At 49.9% G+C, this 21,130-nt stretch overlaps 1 protein-coding gene across 4 annotated transcripts; it reads left to right on the top strand.

The window, feature by feature from the left end:
- Positions 1–1,817: 1,817 nt before the first annotated feature.
- Positions 1,818–15,273, top strand: DET1 (DET1 partner of COP1 E3 ubiquitin ligase). Of its 4 annotated transcripts, none has more exons than XM_018913923.3 (5): positions 1,818–1,907; positions 2,529–3,665; positions 6,724–6,914; positions 8,501–8,692; positions 12,427–15,273. In XM_018913923.3, the coding sequence occupies exons 2-5, from the start codon at positions 2,583–2,585 to the stop codon at positions 12,614–12,616; spliced, it is 1,656 nt and encodes a 551-aa protein (XP_018769468.1). In that variant the 5' UTR covers positions 1,818–1,907; positions 2,529–2,582; the 3' UTR covers positions 12,617–15,273. The 4 variants fall into 4 exon arrangements, with proteins under 4 accessions (XP_018769468.1, XP_018769469.1, XP_009088261.1 ...); XM_018913924.3 differs by having other exon boundaries at positions 1,820–1,907; positions 2,557–3,665; positions 12,427–15,272; XM_009090013.4 differs by having other exon boundaries at positions 1,839–2,104; positions 2,557–3,665.
- Positions 15,274–21,130: the final 5,857 nt, after the last annotated feature.

Below are 21,130 nucleotides of genomic sequence, written 5' to 3'. Positions count from 1 at the left end.
CAGCTCTGGGAGCACCAATTGCTGCTGCATTAGCGGCTCTTTTGTCCGGCGAGGAGCTGCCTTTCCGTGGGGCCGCTCGTTTTCCTGCCAGCTGCTGTGTGCTTGGATGTTCTCCGGTGTTTAGCTTGATCCTATTAAGGTGGATCTCAATTAATTAGGCAGGAGGCAGAGAGACAAAGAGGGACACCGGGGCCATTCGTTTTAGCCTTGTCATCGCGCCCTGTGGCACCGGCAGGCAGGGGGACAGCGGGCAGGGTCGGGCTGAGGCTGCTGGGCACCAAACCACTGGGAGGTGGGAACGGGGCAGGCAGCTGGGGTGGCACTGGGGTCACCCCCAAGGTCCCCGCTGCTCAGGGATGCCAGGCAGGCTGACACCCCACAGGAAGGCAGCTGGAGCCACTCAGCTCTTATCCCTTGGGGCAGTGGGGTCCGGCTCTGTCCCAGCGCTGCTGAGACCCTAAAGCATCCTATAAACACACGGGGATCCAGCGGTGTGAGCTTTGCCGCAGCACGGGCATCCCCTCTCCATGCAGGTGACACCGGCTGGGTGCTGCTGTCACAGCCCTGCGAGGGAGCACAGCCCCGGGATGCAGGGATGGGATCCCCCGGCTCCCCAGCGCCCCTGGGTCCAGCTGTCCCACAGCAGAGGGAGCACAGCCCCGGGATGCAGGGATGGGATCCCCCGGCTCCCCAGCGCCCCTGGGTCCAGCTGTCCCACAGCAGAGGGAGCACAGCCCCGGGATGCAGGGATGGGATCCCCCGGCTCCCCAGCGCCCCGCTCCGAGCGCCCTGCCCCGCTCCCCGTTCCCGCTCCCACGCCTGCCGCTGGAGTGGCTCCGAGAGCCCTGCGTGGGCTCAGCCCCGGCGAGAGGCCGGCAAATGGATCTCAAGGGCCGCCTGACATTCCTGCTTCCCTGCCTTTGAAGGAGAAGAGCCCCTCAGAGCTGCCCTCGGCGCTAATGCACGGGGCGGAAGGGCGCTGCTAAAAGCCAAGGCTGGCAAAAGGCTTTCAAACCCTTGGGAAGGCCCGAGAGGTGCCCGGGGGTGACCCCAGTCTCTGCTGTCGGTGTTGGGGTGTACCCCAAACTGCTGCAGGGAGGTGTGGTGGTGTCCCCTACGGTGTCCCCCTGCTGAGACTCGGGGTACAGGAGGTGCAGGGAGTGGTGGGGACGGGCCAGACCCTTCCCGGGGATGGAGGAGCCCGGGATGCTCCAGGCATGGAGGGGTTTGGGGAGTTCAGGGGCAGGGAGAGGGTGAAGGGTAACGTAGGGGACTTGGGGATGGTGGATGGCATTTGCAGAGTGTGCTGGGATGGGGTGGCCGGGGTGGAGCAGGGTGCAGGATGGGTCTAGGAGAGTACAGGAGGGCAGCAGAGGGTGCAGGGTGGGTGAAGGCAGTGCTGGAAGGGCAGGGGCTGCATGATGGGTGCCGGGGTTCAGGATGGGTTCCAGGATGCAGGATGGGTGCAGAGTGTGTGCTGAGGTTCAGAAAGGATGCAGGATGGATTCTGGGATACAAGATAGATGCTGAGGATCCAGGAGGGGTGCTGGGGTGCAGGATGGGTGCAGTGTGGATGTGGGATGGGCATTGGGGTGCAGGGGGGGAACGGTGGGTGCTGGGGTGCAGGAGGGATGCAGGATGGGTTTTGGGGTGCTGGGGCTCAGGATGGATGCAGGATGGATTTTGGGGTGCTGCGGTTCAGGATGGGCGCGGGGGATGCCCGGTGCAAGGGTCCTCCCCTCCGCCAGGGGGCGCGCCAGGCCGTTCGCGGCACTCTGGCCTGGCCGGCCCCATCTCGCTGGTGCGGAGGCCAGAAGCGGAAGTGCGGTGACGCCCTCCCTCCGCTGTGCCGTGGCGGAAAGATGGCGGCGGCCATGGCATGAACGGGACCCGGCGCGGCCCCAGCGGTGAGAGCGGCCGAGACCTCTCCCGGTCTTACACCGGCACGGAGACCACTGCGGCCCCCGGTCCTCTGTGTCCTTTTACCCCTCGGGCCTGCGGGAGATTCCCTATACTTTTGGCGGGCGGGCCCTCGGCTGCCCCCGGGCTTCCCTGGAGCTCAGTCTCTCCTTAGCCCGGGGGACCGGAGCTTCCCTCTCGGCAGGTGGGCCCGGTTACATCACGGGTGATCCCTCCTGTGCCCCCTCGCCCCCAGCTCCCTCCGTTCTTTCCAAGCTGTACCCTGTGCCTGCTGCTTGTCATGTTTGCATTTATCCCTGGCTCCCTGGGCTCCCTTCCCGGTGTATGGAGGCTCCCTTTATTCCCTTGGTGTCCAGCTGTGCATGTGCCCTTTCCTGGCTCCCTTCTTCCCCTCCTTGTTCCCCGCTGTGTCTCTGTTAAGCAGGCAGGACTGCTCTGGAGGTATCTCTGGACTGTCCTGGCACTGAGATCCTTCTCCCAGTCCCTCTCTCTGCTCCCGTGTCCTCCCGTGCTATTCCCCCCCTCCCTCTATCCCTTTTAGCCAAGCCCCTCTGTTGGGTGCTGTGGGTCCATGTGAGCAGATTCTCATACCCTGAATTCCACCCCAGTCCCAGGGCACATGTGCTATCCCCACAGGATGAAGATGAAGTAGAGCTCTGACCATGGACCATGAGGCCCCCACCATCAGGCCCCGGCGCATCCAAAACCAGAACGTCATCCACCGCCTGGAGCACCGCCGGATCAGCTCGGGCAAGGCGGGCACCCACTGGCACCAAGTGCGTGTCTTCCACCAGAACGTCTTCCCCAACTTCACCGTGGTCAACGTGGAGAAGCCGCCCTGCTTCCTGCGCAAGTTCTCCCCCGATGGCCGCTACTTCATCGCCTTCTCCTCGGACCAGACCTCGCTGGAGATCTACGAGTACCAGGGCTGCCAGGCGGCCGAGGACCTCCTGCAGGGCTACGAGGGGGAGATCCTGGCCAACGGCAACGACCAGAGGTCTGTCAACATCCGGGGGCGGCTCTTTGAGCGCTTCTTCGTGCTGCTGCACATCACTAATGTGGCCTCCAACGGGGAGCACCTGAACCGGGAGTGCAGCCTGTTCACGGACGACTGCCGCTACGTGATCGTGGGCTCGGCCGCCTACCTGCCCGAGGAGCCGCACCCGCCCTTCTTCGAGGTGTACCGCAACAGCGAGTCCGTGACCCCCAACCCGCGCTCCCCGCTGGAGGACTACTCCCTGCACATCATAGACCTGCACACGGGCAGGCTGTGCGACACGCGCGCCTTCAAGTGTGACAAAGTCATCCTGTCTCACAACCAGGGGCTGTACCTGTACAAGAACATCCTGGCCATCCTCTCCGTACAGCAGCAGACCATTCACGTCTTCCAGGTGACGCCCGAGGGGACGTTCATCGACGTGAGGACCATCGGCCGCTTCTGCTACGAGGATGATCTGCTGACCCTGTCTGCCGTGTACCCCGAGGTGCAGCGGGACACGCAGACGGGAATGGCCAACCCTTACAAGGAGCCCTTCATAAACTCCCTGAAGCACAGGCTGCTGGTGTACCTGTGGAGAAGGGCCGAGCAGGATGGAAGTGCTATAGCAAAGAGAAGGTTCTTCCAGTACTTTGACCAGCTGAGGCAGCTCCGCATGTGGAAGATGCAGCTCTTGGATGAGAACCATCTGTTTATCAAATACACGAGTGAGGATGTGGTCACGCTGCGGGTGACAGATCCTTCCCAGGTACAGAATCACACAATGGTTTGGAAGGGGCCTCAAACATCATCTAATTCCAAGTGCCCTGCTAGGGGTCCGCTAGACCGGGTGGCTCAGATACTGCCTTCCTCTTCAGGCTGCTCATTGTTTTGGGACAAGTGCTCAAGCATTACAATGCTGTGAGCTGTTCCTTAATGAACCTGTAAAGGTTATTTAGGAGCCCTAGTACCTGAGTCTGTTTTGGTGCCTCCAATATTGAATAACTTCTGTATCTTCTGTTTTCTTAATTTCACTGCTTCCTTCCTTCTCACCTGCTAAATGAGAAAGATCTGATGTGTTAGCAAGTTCCTTTCTCCAAGGATTGTTCCCATGCTCACAGATGCTGTTCAATCCTCTTTCCCTCCCCAAATTCCCAAATGAATTTAATTTTAGCTGATATTTTATATAGTCCATTTAAATTGTAGAGGTAGTCTCTCCCTTTTCTCATGTATCTTCAAGCATGTTTTTCAAATATAATAGTCTTCATTTTCCCTGGTACAATTACCATTTCTGTTCTGCCTACGTACTTAGTCTTTCAAGCTCCAGTAAGAGGTAGTATTTATGATCTCTCCAAATTGGAGTACAGCTTTTAGATCAGGCTAATGGGCCAATTGCTTCTCTTTTCAATTTATTACTAAAGAAATGGAATTAGAGCAAATGTAGCTCAGTCAGTGCTGGGTCCCTCCAGATGTTTCACAACCCTGCATGTTGATCATCTCTTTTTACTGCTTTTAGACTGCTTGGTCACGTTTTGAGCCCTGTGAAACTAAGATTTTTTTTTCCGCTAATTTTTATTCCCTTAATGAGCTTGGTTTTATTCTTTCGAAAGTATTTAGCAAGAATTTGTGATAAATCTCCAATGCAGCATGTAGGTCTGATTGTTCCCCAGAGGTTTATTTTCTCTCATGCACTTCTCCTCCCCATATCTTTGCCAGGACTTAGGTCCTAGAAGAAATAAACAGTAGCTCTTACTGTGTTGATTTTGTCAAGTTCTTCCTGGGAGATGTCTCTGTTTTGTTTTGTTTTATTTTCCTCTTCTGTGGTGTTTTGTTTGGGGAAGTTACTTTGGGAAGAAATAGGTAAGGCTTTATCTAATCCATGTTGCCCATTGGTGTAAAGCTGAATGTCTGTCTCAGAAGTATGAAGGCTCTGTGGAGGTGGCCTGCAGGGTTCTGCTCGTTGCTGGTGTCTGGAATGAGCTCCTGACCCTGATGCAAATGTTTGTGGCTGGCTCAGCTCTGCACTCTGCTGTGGTTAGTAGGGTTTAGTGCCAGGTTTGCTGCAGGGAGCTCTCCACTCTTTTCACCCCAGGGTTACTTTAAGACGTAGTTTGTAGTTTGTTTGCAGTGTTCCTCAGGTGCTGGGTTTTGTGCTGGGGGAAGAAAAGTGCCTCATTTCTCAGTTCTTCCAGAGATAATTCCAGATATGGAGCAGTCTCCACAGACCTGTCTGAAGGTAGGCGTTGTGTTAGGGCTTCCTGAATAAAACTTGGCTCACAAAATAACTACAGCTCCCATTTTTCTTCAGTCTGTCAGACAAAGAACGTGAGGTTTCATCCAATTTCAGGATCCTTTCTCCCCTCTGGCTTCTTTACCAAGAAGGTTGAGGAGTTGCTGTTCATGGTTGTGGGTTATGTGGTTTTTGTCTGTGTCTGCACTGTATCCTTTGAGATCTTTAAGAGTGTCCTCTGCATAGGTAGCTTGGGGGTTTGTTGCTATTGTAGGCTTGTGTTGATAGGCTTGACAGCAATGCTGTGTGGTTTTTGTGGCACTCAGCTGCTGCCTCCCATGCTGTGATGATGTTTTGGTGGTGTTACAGGTGCTGCAAAGGCAGTGAGAGTTTTCCTGCTCAGGGACATCCTGTAGATGTGTCTCTATGTTAACCTGGCAAAGAAATTTTTTTACATTTAAAGTTGGAGGATACTTCCTGCAGTCTTCAGTGATTTAAACAGTTTTTCCTTCTGCTGTCTTCTGTTATTTTCTCTCTGTTTCAACCCTTTATTTCAGAAGGGCTTCCCTTTCCTCAGGCAGTATTCTAGTGAGTAACCTCATCTTGTGTGTTTCGTTTGGACATGTTGGGGGCTGGATTGTATTATCATAGTTTATTTTGGGGCTGTAAAACAAACAAACCTTGTGATATTTGCAGGTGGGTAGGGTGGGCAGAGTTCCTGCCATCATTCCTGAGCATTGTTTGGGAGCAGGAGGTGAAGCATTTAGGAATTGCCTCTATTGACAGAAGATTCAATCAGATGCCACAGGAATTAGTTCCCTTTGAAGAAGGGGACAGGCTCTTACTTTGGGGTGCCAGCACTCCTGTCTCTAATGAAAACTACTTTTAATGACCAAGAATTAAATATGCTCTTTCCCAATGGGATGGAAATGTCATCTCCCTTTGATGTAGCTGTACTGACACAATGTCACCTTTTTTCCCCAATTTCTTGCTCGTTCATGCCAGGATTCATTGCCATTGCCAGTCCACAGCATAGTACAAGGGCCATCTTGCGCAAGAAGGTCAGCATTAAGAAGTCATCAATGTCTTTCAGATTTTCATTTCTGTGTTGGCAGGATACCTGGAGGGCACAGCTTTTTGTGGGCAGTGATGTAGTGCACAGGAAATAAAAAGGCTCATCTCTGTGTGATGCAGATATTAAGAAGGGGAAGAAAATAATATATCTATGCAGAAGTAAAAATAATTTAAGGTCAGCTAGCATTGGATCTGAAGTAATTTTTTCAGCAGGAATGAAAATTAAGTTTGGCACTTGGGTAAGTGTTTTGGGTTTGGTGGAGGACAGAGAAGAAGAGAACACAGTACGGTTGCATCTAGCTTGAGCTGAAAAATTGGAAGCCCGTTAAGGTTTCTTAAATAATCACAGCTCAGAGGTGGGTAATTGGGTACATGTTGAAGCATTCCAATAGGAGAACGGATTAGTGTGAGGATGTAGGATTCTCCTGTGCTGTGGAGAAATTTGGATAGGGTCTGTGGTGTGATGTAGGGAGAAGGAAGGGACACCTCTGCTCTTCAGGGTAACCTCTGCCTCTCTCCCCAGCCCTCGTTCTTCGTCGTGTACAACATGGTGACCACGGAGGTCATTGCTGTGTTTGAGAACACGTCTGATGAGCTGCTGGAGCTGTTTGAGAACTTCTGTGATCTCTTCAGGAATGCCACCCTGCACAGTGAGGCTGTCCAGTTCCCCTGCTCAGCTTCCAGCAACAACTTTGCGAGGCAGATCCAGCGCCGGTGAGCCATTCGGAGCATGCTTTATTCCGTATAGACACACGCCCAGCCCCATCCGCTGAAGGCCAGTATCAAATACCAACCTGAGAAAACCAGTTCCTTTGGCCCCCTTTGCCAGGTGGTGCAAGGGTCAGGACTATACATGGTTCATCTTGCAGCCTGATGCATCTGATTTTATATTCCACAGCATTTACCTTGTTAGAGGAAGGAACAAACAAGTTGCAGACTGCTGCTTAGAAGAAAGGAAAGGAATTTTGCAAGAAAGATGTTTCTGTCTCTCCTTGAGCAGAACTCTTTTGGAGGTTATTAAAATGTTACTGCCCAGTAACTTTGGTCCCTGAAGATAGGATTTGTTAAGATGCTGGCATGATCCAGTTGTGTGTATTTTGCCAAGTGACATTCTCTGAATTTAGCATGTACCAAACTGTGTTCTGTAGCATTTTCTCAACATCAGTCACCAGCTTGTGGTTATCATCACTGTACTAGGAGAAGAGAAACTCATCTGCTTAGATCTGTTGTGAAAGCTGAACAAAATACCAGAATAACTTGGGTTTCTAGAATATGCTTTAACAGTCAGATGTGGTTTTAATGAGGCAGAGTGTGTTATTTCTCTAGGAAAATTTTGTTGTGACTCAGGATGTTTTGTTCTTCCAGTGACTTGTTTCTCATCATCCAAAGTACTTGCCATCCACTTATGGGCATCAAGCTACTGTTGACTTTAGACTGATGTCACATAAGTCTGACGAAATTGACTATGTCTGTAACTTTCTAGAGCAACCTGTCAGGAAATCCATAATGCTTAATGGGAGAGAGAATGAGAGGACTCACTGAAGACTCACGAAGAACAACTTCTGCCTTTTGTTAGAGTAGATGGGAGAGTCTTTTCCTTCCCTTGCTACAAGGGCCTGTAACAGGAGTGTTGTAACTTCTGCAGCAAAGTACCATAGAGTGTAGTTCACAGTGAGCTGGCTTCTGGCTGAGTGTTTACCCTCCTTATTGTCCTTGCAGCTGATCTGACTGTTCTTGCACATGTAAAGTTTCAAATTTTTCTTGGAAAGAGAAATCCAGCCCGTGGTAATCTCTCCACCAGGAGGAACTTTCAGCTTACTGTAGTTTCTGGAGAGCTTTATGCTCCTCATCAAGGTTCTTCTTCATCTAAGGTTTCTCCCTTTATGCATTTAAAACAATGGGTGGAGAGAGGAGGATTGTCAAGTCAATGTTAAGGGCTCAACTGTTACTTTGAAAGTCCCCCGACTTTTGCTCATGCTGTTTCTAGGTTTTTTGGTAAAACTTGGATTGACTGATAAGCTGCTAATCCATCTCTCCCTGTTTCTGATCCTGTTCATTTCCTGTACTGCAGAGCAGCTGGGTTCAGACATTGTGGGTAGGCACATTCTTCTCCTTCTGTCACTGGACATTCTGAGTGAGACAGTGATGATAAAGGAGGATGAAAAGGTTAGCAGAACTGGTTGATGCTTCTTACACTGCAGCTGTTTTCTCTCCCTGTCAGTTTTCCTGCTTAGTTTATTTAAGATGTGCTGTTCAGCTGTGGCCTTTGTGAACAGAAGGTGTCTCTTGCTTTGCTGCAGGTTCAAAGACACGATTGTGAACGCCAAGTACGGAGGGCACACGGAGGCCGTGCGGCGGCTGCTGGGGCAGCTCCCCATCAGCGCCCAGTCCTACAGCGGCAGCCCCTACCTCGACCTGTCCCTCTTCAGCTACGATGACAAGTGGGTGTCAGTCATGGAGCGGCCCAAGACCTGTGGTGATCACCCCATAAGGTATGGGGAGCTGTATGTGAGGAGAGAGTGCAAGGAGTCACTGTAAATCACCTCTGCCATGGGGCATCAAGTGTGCAGAATAGGGAGTAGATGGAAGCCTTTCTCTTCGGGAATCCTTTCACCAGGGGATTTATCTCACAAAACTTGGCCTCTCTCCTTTACAGTAATGTGGATGTGTGGGAGGGCTCTTCATGTTTCCTCGCTGATCTGCTCTGCTCTGGGGAAGGTTTGGGTGGTGAAGTCTCAGCCTTTTCCATATGAATGGTCTTGTTCCTCCTCCTCTTCTTGCAGTGCTGCCGCTGTGTTTGGGTTACAGAGTGCTCTGATGTCTGCTTTCCTATGCTGGAAGGATCCTCTCTGAGCATGTGGGTTTAGTTGGCAAGGATTGTCTGGTTTGTCCTGTGAATAAAATAGTATCTGGGCTAGGTGTTACTCAGAAAGCTTGTGGTATTGATTGAGCTGTTTTCAGACTTCCCTTGTTTACTGTTCTCACCATGGGAGCTGTACTCCTTGTCATACTCCCTTCTCTCTGTGATCTGTAGGAAATTTCTGTCTGTAGTAGGAATCTTAGCCAGGTGCCAGGGTCGTTCTGTGCCTCTTCTGTCTGAGTCTCCAATGCTGGCAGAGGGGCTAAGTCTGAGCTTGAGAATAAGGAGGTTTGCAATGCTTCTTAAAGAAATATCAGGACTATGTATTTCTTTTTGTTGGCTGCAGCCATGGCTGCAAGAGGTAGTGGTTAAAAATCCAACGTCTCCAGTTTGACAGGCTCAAAGAGCCTGAGTTACCCAGGCAGAATAGTCTTTCTGCTCCTGGTACTGCAGAAGCAAACCTATGCTCTGAAAACAAAGAGAGCCTTCAGTGCCTGAGTGCTTTGTTTAGTGACTGCACACATGTTGGGGGCTCAGGCAGCCTAGGGAGATCATTCTGGACCGCTTCCCAACTTTATTTTCATCAATGCATTCTCAAAAAGTGGTTTCATATCTCCCCTGGCCCTGACTCAGGTGGCAGGGAACTTCTGATTATTCCTGCGCTCTCAATTCCCAAATTATGTATATTTAATTGATTCTTCTGCCTGTATGATTTGGTTTGATCTCCAGCTTCCATGTTATCTGCAAATAAAGCCTGCCCTTTTCCCCCTTGTCATGCTTGATGTTGGGAAAACTTGCAGGGTGGCAGTTGTCTGCCAGCGCCAACCTGCGCAGGGCTCCCGCGGACAAAAGGCAGCAGAACCGCAGTCATGTGCTGCGGTGGAGTCTTTGTAGTAAACAAAGCCAAGTGCCACCTTCCCTCCCTCCCCTGAGCAAACCAGCGTTTCAGAGCCAGAGCTTTTAAAGCTCAAAGCTGTGCAGAGTCAATTAGGACTTGAATAGAGCTTCGGAGCAGTGGGGCTCCTGGTTTTTGGAAAGTAAGCAGAAGATGAGGCGCTAACCTTAACCATTCAGTAGCTGAAATAGTGCTGCTGTGGTTCTCACATGCAAAACAAAGGGATTAATAAAATAATGCCAGCTGCCTGTTGGGGTTAGAGGGCTTGGAAATGAGGGACCACAGGATTTGTAATGTAAGTCCTGTAATTGTCTGGAATGGAAAACCCTTCAGTAGTAAGGTTGTTATAATCTGTGTGCAGTTTCCTGGCATGATGTGTGAGCTAGGAAGGCTTCCAGACCTTTTCCACATCAATTCAATATTTCTGTGCACTGCGTTCTTTTAACCCTTAGTGCTTTTCTGCATCCCAGAAAGTTCAATTCTGCCTACTTAAGAGACCAGTGGTTGTTTGCTCTCAGGTGGGAAGGACTTTAGGTTCCCCATCACCACCGCCTTCCAGTCTCTTTTCAGGAGGCCTGAAGAGATATTCAATGGGTGAAATGATGGCACTTGAAGGAAGAGGCTCTAACACAGCTCTACCTATAGCAGGGGGTCTCTAAAATCCATCTAGATGGCTAATAAGGAGCCATTTAACCAAAGAATTGGTCTGCAGATAAATCTTCCATTTTCGTATGGTTTGAAAAGGCTGGTCTTGCTGTTTCTGTTGACATACAATTTTATATTGCAGTGCCTAATTTATCCCCAGAATGAGAGCCCATGGAAATGGCCTCTGATTGCAGAGCACTTTTAAAAATACATTTAAAAATACCAAACTGAGCACATCTTTTAAGATTACAGGGAGCTTCATCTTGAGTAGTAAATTGTTGTGAACTGGGGGAGAGAGGAACAGATGGGGGACTGTGCTTTATTTAAAGAATGACCCTCTGCATACCCAGCCTTGTGTAGGAGGGAAAGGGCTTTTTGAAAAGCCAAATACCAAGATTGTGACTCTCTTGCTGGGTTCTTGTGTGCAATTTTCAGGCAGGGCTGGCTGGCACTTTGATTCAGAGGAAGGGAGAGGAGAGTGGCCCTCCAGGAAGAACATGAGGTTCTCAATAGGCTGTGTTGTTAAAATGTGGAGTATGTCTGCTCCTGAAACAGCATCGCTGGTATCTGTCATCATCTGTTCTTCCAGGCTGAGAGCTGAGTGCATCGTATTGCTGGCGGGGGGGAGATGTGCTCAGACATTAAAAGCATTCTTGGAGTTAAAATCGGAGGAAAATGCAAAATACCCGCATGCACTAAGTGTTGGTGGGAAAGAAAACAGCTGGGAGGCATAATGGCAATTCTGTGCCTGAAGTTGGAAGAGGTCTAATGAAAATGGTCTAACAAACAGAGACAGCTTCAGGGGGAGGACTTGAGTTAGAGCCCAGCTACTTGGTGAAGGTATCCCCTCCAAAAACCTCCACCACTACGTACCAGAAGCCTTCTCCAAAGTCTTGGGGAGGGTGGGATCCTCACAGAGAGTTCTGTGTTCTGACAGCAGCAGAGGACAGTGGTGTTACTTGGGCTTATGTCAGTTACACGGAGTGTGCAAGGGAGGTTCAAGAAACAAAGAGCTTCCCTGGACTCACCTTCAGCGCTGTTTGTCTCATTTGTATCTTCAGCGCTGTTTGTCTCATCCCACAGAAAATGTTCCCTCTGTGCTGGAGCTGTGTACCAGAGCTCACCTGTTTGGAGATGCATATGAGCTTGACCCACAAGCAGAAGGTCATAAGGTTTTCCTTGACCTCTGTCCTTGCTGTGGTTGTTGAATCCAATTCATCAGGTACCTCCTGCACAGCCTATCTCATTAATGCTTTATTGGTGACAATCTAAAAGGAATTGCAAAGCGTTGCTTGAGCTGTACACTACAACATGGCACCCTTGAGCAGGATTTCAGTGACTTCCTTGACTCAACAGGCACAAGGACAGCAGTGTAAAGCCTTCACTGGCAGTACCACAAGGAGGAAAGGGTGACCTGACACTCTAAGTGAAGGCCATTGCTAAGGGAAGGGACCTCAGTTCTGTACAGTATATCTGCCTTGGGATCAAGGGAGCAGCTTGCTTTAATAGAGGACAGAGAGCCAGCACAGGTGGGGCCTGAACCAAACTGACTCCCTCTTGTGAAGTTGGCTTTGTCCATCAAAGTGACAGGCAGAGTTCTCTCATCCCTAATAATAAAATAAAAGTGATGTTTTTGTAGGCAGTGGAAAACAACTGCCCTGAGAGGGACTTCCCTGCAAAGCCAAGAGCCAGGCACCCAGCTGAGGACCTTCTGCTCCTCAGGGAGCACCAGCGCTCGAACAAGGCACTTGTCTCTGCGTGCAAAGAGCCCAGATGGCAAAGTCAATAGCGGGGAACAGCCATAATTGACTTTCTCTTCCTTTCAGATTTTATGCTCGTGACTCTGGCCTGCTGAAGTTTGAGATCCAGGCGGGCCTCCTGGGGCGCCCCATCAATCACACGGTGCGGCGCCTGGTGGCCTTCACCTTCCACCCCTTCGAGCCCTTCGCCATCTCGGTGCAGCGCACCAACGCCGAGTACGTGGTGAACTTCCACATGAGGCACAGCTGCACCTAGAGGGACTTGGGGCTGCTCTCCTTGGTGCTGGGCCTCTGCCACAGGTGCACCAAAGCAAGGCACTCACACCTTCTGGGAAACCAAACCATCGCTTGTGGAAAGAAGCCTCACCTGGAGCTCCTGCCAGCGGCATCTCGCAGGGCCCTCGGCCTCAGCTGTGGAAAGCTGATCCACCCCAGTTTTGGGGGTTGGGGGCTTCTTCTGACCCTGTTTGTACTGTGGATATCCCCCTGCTGTCCTTCTCTGCTCCTGTTGATGAACAAAGCATAGCTGAGGTTCATTTTCTGTTTTCTCATAGGCATGGCTGCTATCCAGCTATGGGTCTTAGGATGGCAGAGATGGAGCTTTGCATCACACTTGTGGAGCACTCCCTTCTGCACTGGTGCTCTCCTACCGTGTTGGACAAATGACCTGTCATAGAGGGAAGGGATGGGAGCCATGGGGAGGGCTTGGATCCAGCTACCCCTGTTTGTATCTTCAGAATTGCTAGGGAAATGAGATCCTGCTCTCATCCACACAATCTACTCATGTCATTTTAATATGCAAGAGATCAGGAAAAAAAAGGTGTGAGAAATCGCTACAGTTGAGAGACATGAGGTGTGTTCCTGACCCTTATGCAAGTCACTTAATCTTTGTGCCTTAGTAAAAACTCCTAAGTAAGAGGTGGTGTTACACCAGCAGGCCAGGGCAGCTGGTTGTGTCTGTAATGCACAAGGAGGTGGGTGCAGGAGGAAGATGGCTGTCTGGGAAGAGTGTGGGGAGCAACAGCAGCTCCTTGGTCATGTCAGAAGGACTCTTCTGCAGCATGGGGTTTAATCCTCATGGCCATCTGCAGGTTCTGCTGCTGAGAAGAGGGATACCCAGCTGCTGGCCCTCTCCTGTGTGTTGGAGTACCAGCATAGAAAATGAGTAGGATTTGCCCAGGAAGAAGGGTGGAGACCTGAATTCATGTTCACTGCTGTGGGTGGGCAGTCTGGAGATGAACTTGTTGACTTAGGTTGCTTACCTCTGTCTGTTTGATACACTGTTCTCTGTGAGAACCCAGATGCTTTTTCCAGGCTTTAGAGCACAGCTGGCCAGTGTGGCAGTATTGGCTGGACCATGCTGCTGATAAATTAAGCTCCTGTGTGTAATTACCTGCCACTGTGGGCTGGTGAGGATGCTGGCCTACCCTTCTCTCTTAAAAACGGAGTTTTGGGTTGTAGGCCAGCATTTGGGGGTTTTTACATGAGGGCTGGTTTATGACTGCTGCCAGGCAGCACAACCATCCCAGCATCACAATGTGCTCCATCAGAAGCTGGAGCCTGTTCTTGTCCCATTTCTTTAGGAGGTACAGTGGGGGCAATAGAAAATTGGTGCTAATACACAGGAGACCCTCTCTGTTAAAGGCCCCTGTGGGTGTCTAAATTGGACCAAAATGAGCTGTGGGTGATGTGTTGTGGCCACATGCCTGTGAAGAGGAGTGTTGGAGTCATGCATTCATTTTGCTGGTGATGCACTGGAGAAGAACTGTGTGGGTGGGGGTGCCTGCTCATGGTATGAGTGGTGGACCTCAAAGTTAAGGGTGCCCTGAGGTCCTTGAATCAGCCTTCGCTCTCTGCCTCACTGTATTTCTCTCCTGGCCTTGCTAAACATTATTTCTAGGCAAGACATTGCATTTCACTGCTCTTTTCCTGGTGTTTGCACTGTTGGTGTTTCAGGTCTGTCAGGAGTGCCGGCAGGTCAGGAGATGCTAACAGAGGAGGTGTCAGTGTTTTAGCTGCAGGTTCCTCTCATCTAATAACACTATTTGTCAAGGTTTTAGGGTTTTATCCTGTGATCTGTTCCTCAAACATTCAATTAAAGCTCCAAGTGGAGAATCGTTTGCACACTGTAGATCATGGATTTACCTCCCTCTGCACCACTCTCACAGCTGTTCACACTTCAGTATGAGACTTTTTTTCCTCCCCCAAGCTTCCGGCTGCTCCATCTGAGACTCTGTTTACTCCTTGGTGTCACAGCCTCAGGAAGTCAGTGCTTTCTAAATTAGCTGTCAGATCTCCATTGAGACTCTTTTTTCAGTGGCAAAATATAAACTTCAGCATTTCTGTAGTAGTGGCTTTTGCCAAATCCAGGCTTCCCTGTGTGAAGCAGAGAGTGTGGCATGGATTGTTGGACTTGGGGCTGAGAAAGAGATCTGTTCTTAGCTCTGCTATTAAGTTCTGAGGCTGGGGGCAAATCTCTTCCTTCTCCAGCTGGTGTTTTCTTCTCTGTAAATGAGGCCAAAACCATATTTTCAGCTTTTGTAAAACACTTTGAGATTCATGGATAAAAAGTGCTGGATAAGTGCTAAGTATTTTCTTATTATGTTTGCAGACAAACTGATCATACTGGGTACTAATTGCCTTGGAGTAGCATAGCAGATCCTGTGGTCTTGGCTGCTGCATTTTATATCAACGACAGAATTAATTTTGTTACAGAAATGTATGGAAAGAAAAGTCTCTCATGCTTGAAATTTTGATGCTTTTATTTAAGAAACAAAAAGTGTGTGTGGTGGGGAGGGTGGGAGAAAAGGGGAGATATTTTCTATCTGATATTTTTCCTAGGTTAGGGCAAAGATTTGTTAGCAACACGAGACAAAAAGAGAATAAACAGAATTTGCTTTAAAAGTCTGATTTATTGTCTTTGTCTTCCAAAAATCTGAATGATATAGATGGGAATTCCTTTGCTAAGAGGAGATGGCAGAGCCTCGGACTGTGTAGACAGATCCCATGGGAGCTTGCTGCCTCTTCCTGGCACTTGGAGTACAAGTGTCCTTAAGAATGTTCCCACCTGAGGCATTTCTGTAGTTCCTGCAGATTTCTCAAATTCTTGTCTACATTAACTAATGCTGGGAGAGGAATTCTTGGTTACATTTTTCCCTTTGCATATTATTACTAGCCCAGCTTGTACTCAGGAACTCTTCCTTTGTTCCATTTTCAGCATTTATCTAATCTTTTGGTCATTTTCTGCATGATCAAGGGATGAAAGCATGTTGTGGTTTAACCCCAGCTGGCAGCTCAGCCCCACAGAGCCACTTGCTCACTCCCTCACTGGTGAGAAAAGTGAAAAGACTGGTGGGTTGAGATAAACACTGATTAATGGGTAAAGCAAAAGCCACATGCAAGCAAAGCAAAACATGGAATTAATTCCCACTTCACATGGTCTGGCAGGTGTTTAGCCATCTCCAGGAAAGCAGGGCTCCATCCTCTGTAGCTGCCCCAGCCAAAACCAGCACAAAGCTGAACACACCTTGCTTGGCAGAACAGCCTGTCCACTGCTTTTAGATTGTGCTGAGGCACTCAGATTTTTGATGTGCTGCTCCCTGCCTCTTTGCAGAACAGTCTGGCTGAGAACTCTACAGCATCCCTGTTTGTGTTAGTTCCTCTAACCATCTGCATCTTGAGCATGAAAGTGATTTTCCTTTGAACCTTTCCTCCATTTCTCTGATGCTTTCCTGTGCAGACCTTGAGCACACCAGAAAGCTCTTGAGCCCGTGGCTTTTCAGATAGGCACTAAGTGAGGAGGAGATGCTTGAGCTGGAAACTGTGTTTGACTGGCAGCAAAATCCCATCTTTTGTTACTTCTTCTGCTGCCTTTGCTTTAAGAAAATAAAAGTAGTGAAAGCAGGACAGCTGCATTATTTCTTGTATAAAATGCATTAGACAGCAAGGCACAGAAATCCCATTAGAGTCAAATGTATGGATAGGTTTAAGATGTGTCCCTACTAAAGACTCCTATCAATAACCTTCCAGTGCTCATGGCTGGCCCTGATTTAGCTACCTGTGTGTACTGAAAGGACCTTCCTTTTGCTTAGGTGCTGCATCTATTAAGCTCTTCCCTTGGTCATTTTGACCCAGCTAGAAGAATCAGATTTCTGATGCTTTAAGAAATCCTTTTGTTTTTCTTCTTTATGATCTGTCTTGCTGCTTTTCTGCCAGCTGCTCCTGCAAGGATCTCCCAGGGCTGTGGGCAGAGAGATGGTGAAGGCACAGCAATGAGATATGTGGCCCTCTCACAGCTGTTGTCCTTCTGGGAGCCTTTATCAGATAGGTACATGCTGCAGAGCAAATGGATGTCCTATGGACAATTGAACAGGGTTTTGGGGGTTTACTTCAAACTTGCTATGCAAGTTTCAGAGTCTGTGTCCTTGATGTGCCTGAATCTTGTGCTTCCTTGAATTATTACAAGGTTATGGAAGCTTTTCTGGGAAAATAATCCTGCGGAGCAGGGAATGATGAAATGGCTTATTATTTTTAATTGTTTTCCTTGCTCCCCACCTTTCTCTTTGGTACCAGCCTCACCCCCATGCAACTTTTACTGCCTCACCCTGGGTCAGGGTTCTGCCTAGGGTTAGGGTTCCAAAAACCACAAAGCCCAGAGCTCCAAGCACACTGCACTTCAAAAGGCGTGCCAAGGGGAACAGAAAGGCAGTGAAACCTAGGCAGTAAAAGCCACCTTGGGCTAAGGCTGGCTCAGAGGAAAAAGCTGTGGAGGAAGGCGTGTTGTGGCAGTTCTGTGTTCCCCTTGGGATGCCTTTCACAGCTGCAGTGTGCCTGGAGCTCTGGGCTTTGTGGTTTTTGGAGCCCTAACCCTAGGCAGAACCCTAACCCTAGGTGAGGGAGTAAAAGGTGCAGGGAAATGAGTCTTGTGCCAAGGTCGTAGGCTGTGGGCTGAGCTATGTAATGTAGTTCAGTCACGTGCTGACTCAGGCAGCCCCTGCTTGAGCTTTTTGCTGACCATGGTCTGATGTGATTTTTTTTCTCTTGTGGAAGGTTTGTACTTAGTCTTTAAGGAAATAAATTCCTACAAAAATACTGATGTGGGAAAAACACTGAATGGAACCTTTTTTTTCAATTTTAATGATGTTTTGACATAAAAATACTACAGTTTTAAACTAGCAATGTGGAAACTGGTAATTCATGGCCAACTGCTGTGGTCTTGTATGTGAGGAGAACTGTAAAGTGACACATTGCCCTTGGTTCCTGCTACTCAGGGCTGTGCTGTAGCATCTGGGTGACATGTGGGTCCTCACTTGACTAATGAGTTGAGGACAGTTATGGAGGAATGTGATGGCTCATGGATGCCCACGGCCCTTAGATAACACTACGAATTCCCCAGCATTTGCTGCATTCTGCTTTGACCAGGTATGAATTGGACAACTCTTCCTTTGGAGGAGTTTATTTTCTGCGGATGTCAAAACTAGTTTGAGTTCCATCTTTTTAAAGGCAAGAACATATTATTTCTAGTTTCCATGGCTGTCTTTTTCCCTTCTACCCAGCAGCTTTGCAAAATGCCAAATGTAGTCCAGAGCAGCCGTGGCTTTGCCCAGAGGACTCCCCAAGCCCCTGTTTTTGGCAGTGATTTGTGCCTCTGAAAGCTGCTCCTGCACAAGTTCATCCTTCCTTCTGCCAGTGTCCTTCCTCTATTCTGGTGTGTTCCAACAGCATCAGGTATGGAGGCAGAAGGGTAGAGGGAGTTGGGTAGCTGAGCACACTGCCTGACTGGTCACCTTGTATGGGGCAGGTGAGGGTGCACTGGCAGTGCTGACATCGCCCCTGGGCTGGAGCCCTGGGGCTGCTGGAGCTGGGATGTGTGGGACCAGTTGCTCAAGGGGCTTGGAGGGGTGAGAACCAGGCAGGTGGCAGGGAAGCCCTGCCAGGGCCATCTGTCTGCTGTTGGATGTGATTTTAGGGTGTTTTTAATCGTGGTGTGAAGCCCTGCATCCCTGTAAGTGCCTGCTTGCTGCCGCTGAGCTGGTCATTTGATAGCTCCTCGGTGCTCCTCGGAGGCCTAAAATGGAGCAGTGCCGGATTAGATGTACCCAGTGCCCTTGGTGAGCTCCGCGGAGATACGATCCTCGCCCTCCCGCCTCCGACCTGCTGGCGCCCAGTGCCGTCGCCACAGCAACGGGGAGAAGCAGCCCATCCGCATGGAAACGGCCTTGCTGTGCCCGCCAGCCTCCTGGGGAGAGCGGTTCAAATGGCCAGCTCGGGAAGGTGAGGGGCACCAGCACCTCTGTGGCGACCAGCAGGCAGCCTTGGCCTGAGCTGCGGGGCTGCACACACATCCTGTGGGTTACTGCAGTGCTGGCGCTGTCCCTGAGTGTGGGACTCCCATCCCAAAGTGCTGGCACTGCCCCAGTGCAGAGCCAGCACGTGCTCTGTTGGCTCTGACCGTGATGGATAATTTTATTGCTGCTGCCCTATTTTTTTGGGGCTGGTCCTGAAGTCAGGGTAAGGTCCAGATTATCTGTGCTGATACCTGCAGCAGCATAGGTAGGTCACTGGTTCACCCCTGACTGGTTAGTACTTAATGCTTTTAAAATCCCTCTTTGTAAGGAAAAAGGAGCAACTGGCAGCTAAACAGGGTCTCCTGTAACATAGGACAGACAAATGTCATCTTGACAGCATGATTGAGCAGTGCAGCCTGTCTGGCTTTGGGCAGCAAAGTCTGAGTTAATCTCTCCTCATCCTGCCTCCTACCCTTAAATCCCCCATTGGCTGCTTCCCCAGAGAGGGCTCAGGTTTGAAGGTGATGTTGGTGCTGATCTGCTGGCTCTGATAAGGGTTGGGGAGAGCAGCTCTGCTGTGCAGCTACTTGTGGCCAAGCAGGGTTTGTTCCAGTTTTACACTGGCCGTTTGGTGACTGTGTCTCTTGGCTGCAGGATCACTTGGAAGGGGATCTCCTCAGGCAGCATCGCTTCTTTGGACAGATTTTGGTAAACAGGGCTGGTTTTACAACCATGTCCAGGGACAGATTGTTCCAGAGCATCTCCCAGTGCTGGAGAAAGTTGCTTTCCAGCCATCAGCCTTACTAAGAAGTCCAAAAGGGCTGGCCAGTCTACAGTAATTTGCATTTTTTGGTCAGTTTGACCCTGGCAGGTCAGGAAATTACTATTTCTGTGGATTTGGCAGGAGCAAAATGAAAGGCAGCTCCCAGATCTTTGCCAAGGGGCTGTGTGAGAGCCTGGCTGAAAATTAGGAGAGCAAGGTCTGTGCCTGCAGGCTGGCACATTTTTTCCCTATTTCTCCTCACCTTGGGACCTGCAGCGGGGGCAGAGGATGGGAAACTGGTGGGTGAAATATCTCATTCTGCCTGGGGCCCAAGTTTTATTTGTTACCTGGAGCCCTGTGTGGGTGGGAAGCCTGGCCTGCTGCTGTGCCGAGGAGCCCCTTGTGCCCAATCCTTTCTCCCTTCTGCTTACTGTTTTTTAGAAAAACAAGTGGTGAGGTTGCTGCTGGAAGCAGCTTTCCCAAAGCATGGCTGTTGGGGCTCCAGAGCTGCTGAGATGTTTGGGTCCAGGTGCACAGCCTCCACTCTCAGTAGATGTGGGCACTGGAGGAGGGTTATGGACTCTCCTGGAGAGAGAGAGATTAATTAAGGACCCTGCCAAGTGGCACTAGTGCAGGGGAAGCTTGGAGAGCTCAGCAGAGGAGGTGTGAGTGGTTTCAAAAAAAACAAATAACATCGAGGCTTGGCTCCCCTCTACATCTCCCCAAGAGGACTCTGCCATTCCGCTTCACCTTCAGTGTGGGGACTTGGATGCTCTTAGGCTGTTCGTTACTAAAACCTCTGAGCAGTTCCTACTGCCATCGAGTACCCATTAATGCCTCTTCAGGGAGAGGAGAGCATTGGGAAAGCAGAAAACCAATCCGAGGGCCCTTTATCTCTTTTTGGTCTGAGAGGTCATGGGCTGAGGTTGGAGGGGAAGAGGGGCCAGGTGGGGATGCTAGGCATGAAAGCAGCACCGTGATTATCTGCCGAAGTCTGAGTGCAAAAACATAACCTGATTTGAACTGTTACTTCTTCAAAACTCCTGGGGGGTGCTTTAGGGTTGTAAACACCTACTCAGTGACCTTCTCTGTGCACATCTCGAGCCAGGTATTCCCACACCAGAGGGAAAGCCAGCAAAACCTGGACAGATGTTTTCAGCAGCTGCAGCCGGGCTGCCGTAAGACACTCCTGCTGCTACAGTTTATTAGCACTGCAGGGTCTGTCCCCTTCTCTCCCTTCTCCTTGCCTGCCTGTGTGTACAGTCAGCTGTTAAAGGACACTGACATCACTTTATGGTTTAATTGAATCTCACAAAGGGATCCAAATTGGCTGCCTGACTCTTGTCACTGAGATGCTCATGGAAGAAATAGTAAATCACCAATTCAGCAGATAAAGCTGCAGCTCTGGGCAGAAGGTCCTTGTTGCTGGGGATAGGGAAGTAATTCCTCTTTGCAGAATAATACACTATTAGGAAGATGGCTGAGGGCTATTTTTCTGGGCCACCAGGTGCCATCCCAGGTCCAAAGGAAGAGTAACTAAGTTAGACTAACTCCCCAAGGTGGTGTGGCACTCAGTAAGGGGTAAACAGACCTGAGGCAGCATTTTATCTCTAAGTCAGGAGACCATTCTGTGTTTTACACATGGATTTACAGGGATACAATGGAGAGAGGTCCATGTGACCGTTTATTTCGAACGGAACGCAGATTCCCAGGAAAGGCC

Source organism: Serinus canaria, chromosome 10 (assembly GCF_022539315.1).
Source record: "Serinus canaria isolate serCan28SL12 chromosome 10, serCan2020, whole genome shotgun sequence".
Taxonomy (NCBI): domain Eukaryota; kingdom Metazoa; phylum Chordata; class Aves; order Passeriformes; family Fringillidae; genus Serinus; species Serinus canaria.
The sequence above is the reverse complement of the archived record's forward strand: the minus strand, read 5'-3'. Positions and strand labels throughout refer to the sequence as shown.

Bases quoted from the DNA above. Each gene is read 5' to 3' on its own strand.
- DET1 (XM_018913923.3), top strand. From the start codon at position 2,583: ATGGACCATGAGGCCCCCACCATCAGGCCCCGGCGCATCCAAAACCAG. The intron at 3,666-6,723 runs GTACAGAATCAC...CTCTCTCCCCAG, and splicing joins GGGTGACAGATCCTTCCCAG to CCCTCGTTCTTCGTCGTGTA. The intron at 8,693-12,426 runs GTATGGGGAGCT...TCTTCCTTTCAG, and splicing joins TGTGGTGATCACCCCATAAG to ATTTTATGCTCGTGACTCTG.